This window comes from Octopus bimaculoides, chromosome 18 (genome assembly GCF_001194135.2).
Source record: "Octopus bimaculoides isolate UCB-OBI-ISO-001 chromosome 18, ASM119413v2, whole genome shotgun sequence".
Classification (NCBI taxonomy): Eukaryota; Metazoa; Mollusca; class Cephalopoda; order Octopoda; family Octopodidae; genus Octopus; species Octopus bimaculoides.
The window spans coordinates 42,244,236-42,246,210 of NC_068998.1; the positions used below are offsets into that span (position 1 = coordinate 42,244,236).

Here is a 1,975-nt window from a genome sequence, read left to right on the forward strand (position 1 = left end):
CATTTTTAACACATCGTGTGCAAATTAAGCAACTTCAAAAACTGGGTATGTTTCCTCAATGCAGGGTACGATATACTGCATGATATTACACAGTATTTCTGGAAATTCCAGATTTATGAAAGCCAGATGAAAAGACCGGTGTTGAATGTACGAATTCACATCCAAACAATGAAAGCCTATCCTCTCTAACGTTTATACTTACGCACACGTGACCTCATACTTCAGTGACGTTTCACACACCGAATACACTCCTATCATCTGCAATGTTTTATGTACACACATATCAATGACGTTGAACACACGCACACTCCTCATGCCTTTGTAGTAGTAAACATGGCGATAGATCTCTCTACCAACCGGGATTCATTACTAGAAGCCTACAAGGACGTCGCAAACGATAAAACCAACACCAACTGGTTAGTTCACATGGAAGAGAGAACATTTCTCTTTCCTTCCTTTAGTACTGTCTTTATTATTCATATATTTATAACATTTATATGCAATGCGTATGTGTGGGTGTGTGTGCGTGTATAAGATGTGCATTCGCTAAATAGTGCTGCTAGGATAATAACAGGGTAAACCTTAACTTTAGCTGTGGAAAACCAGAAATCGATCGACGGACTGATTCGGACTTTGATTTCAGTGTTGGTGAACAGCTAATAAAAATATTTGATATATAACATATATATATATATATGTATATATGGTTTATAAAAGTGGTGAGACGTAGAATTGGTGGAAATATATTATATTTGCTTCAGTTAACTTCATTCTTTTCTGTTTCTCAGTAAGTGCTGTTCTCTTTCAGAGTTCTTCCGGGTTCGAGAAAATAACAACAACCAGTCTTTGCATTGACAGTAGACGCTTTTGTCTTCTGCATTACACCCTTCACACATTGTCGCTTTTGAAACTCATTTGCGGGACGCGTATGAATTGAGAATGAAATTATATTAATTTCTTTTAGTAATTAATAATTCTCTTTCTCACACTATATATGTGTGTGTGTATAAATATGTGTATATATATATATGTGTGTGTGTCTGTGTATATGTATATATTTATATATACATATGTATATATATGTGTATGTACATGTATGGTATATATGTATATATACGTATATGTATCTATATGTGTATGTACATGTATGGTATATATATGTATATATACGTATATGTATGTATATGTATTTATATATTTGTGTGTGTATATGTATATGTATTTATATATATATTTGTGTGTGTGTATATATATATATATATATGCACTCATTTTCTTTCTCTCTCTCTCTCTCTTCAGTAGAGAACATCTCTATTTCTACATTCACATTTCTACTCATTAGTAACCTCTCTCTCTCTCACAAACATACATACATGTGTGTGTGTGGGTAATTAATTATTTTCAATCGCTCGTGTGTGCCAAAACCATTTCCTCATACCGATTCCGGTTTATTTTTTATTATTAATCATTATTAACTATTAATCGTTATTACTGTTGCTCTCCACCACCCCCTTTTTTTCCCCACCCGTTATAACCCACACCTTAGTGTTTCTCGTTGCTTCCGTTATATTCCGTCTTTTCACTTGTCTGTCTACAATATCTTGGGGTAAGTCTTGTGATTTGGAAAAAAACGGACTCTTTGAATAGCAGCTGTCCCTTGAAATAGGTGGGGAAAAAAAAAACTGAATTTAGAAATTTTCTTATTTTCTTTCTCTCTTTCTCTCCATTTCTTTTTCTTCTTCCCTACTCTCTTCATTTCTCCTCCTTTCATTTTTCCTTCTTTTTTCTCTTCCTGCCTTCCCTTTCTGTCTTTCTTTCTCACCTTTCTCTCTCGCTCTCAATCGTAATTTCCGTTCTATTTAACACAGTAATACACTAGGGAGTAGATCGTTACCCCGTTACTTTTCCCATGAAACATTGGAGCATCAAGAAACAGCTATCCCATAATTAGAAAAAGACAACTCCCCCCCCCCCC

At 34.6% G+C, this 1,975-nt stretch overlaps 1 protein-coding gene across 1 annotated transcript in view; it reads left to right on the forward strand.

Moving 5' to 3' along the window:
• Nucleotides 1-259: 259 nt before the first annotated feature.
• Nucleotides 260-1,975, forward strand: part of LOC128249779 (drebrin-like protein) — a 38,903-nt gene continuing 37,187 nt past the window's right edge. The window contains exon 1 of the mRNA XM_052974266.1: nucleotides 260-416. Coding sequence (XP_052830226.1) covers nucleotides 271-416 — 146 coding nt within the window. The 5' untranslated portion in view covers nucleotides 260-270. The remainder of the gene's footprint in view (nucleotides 417-1,975) is intronic.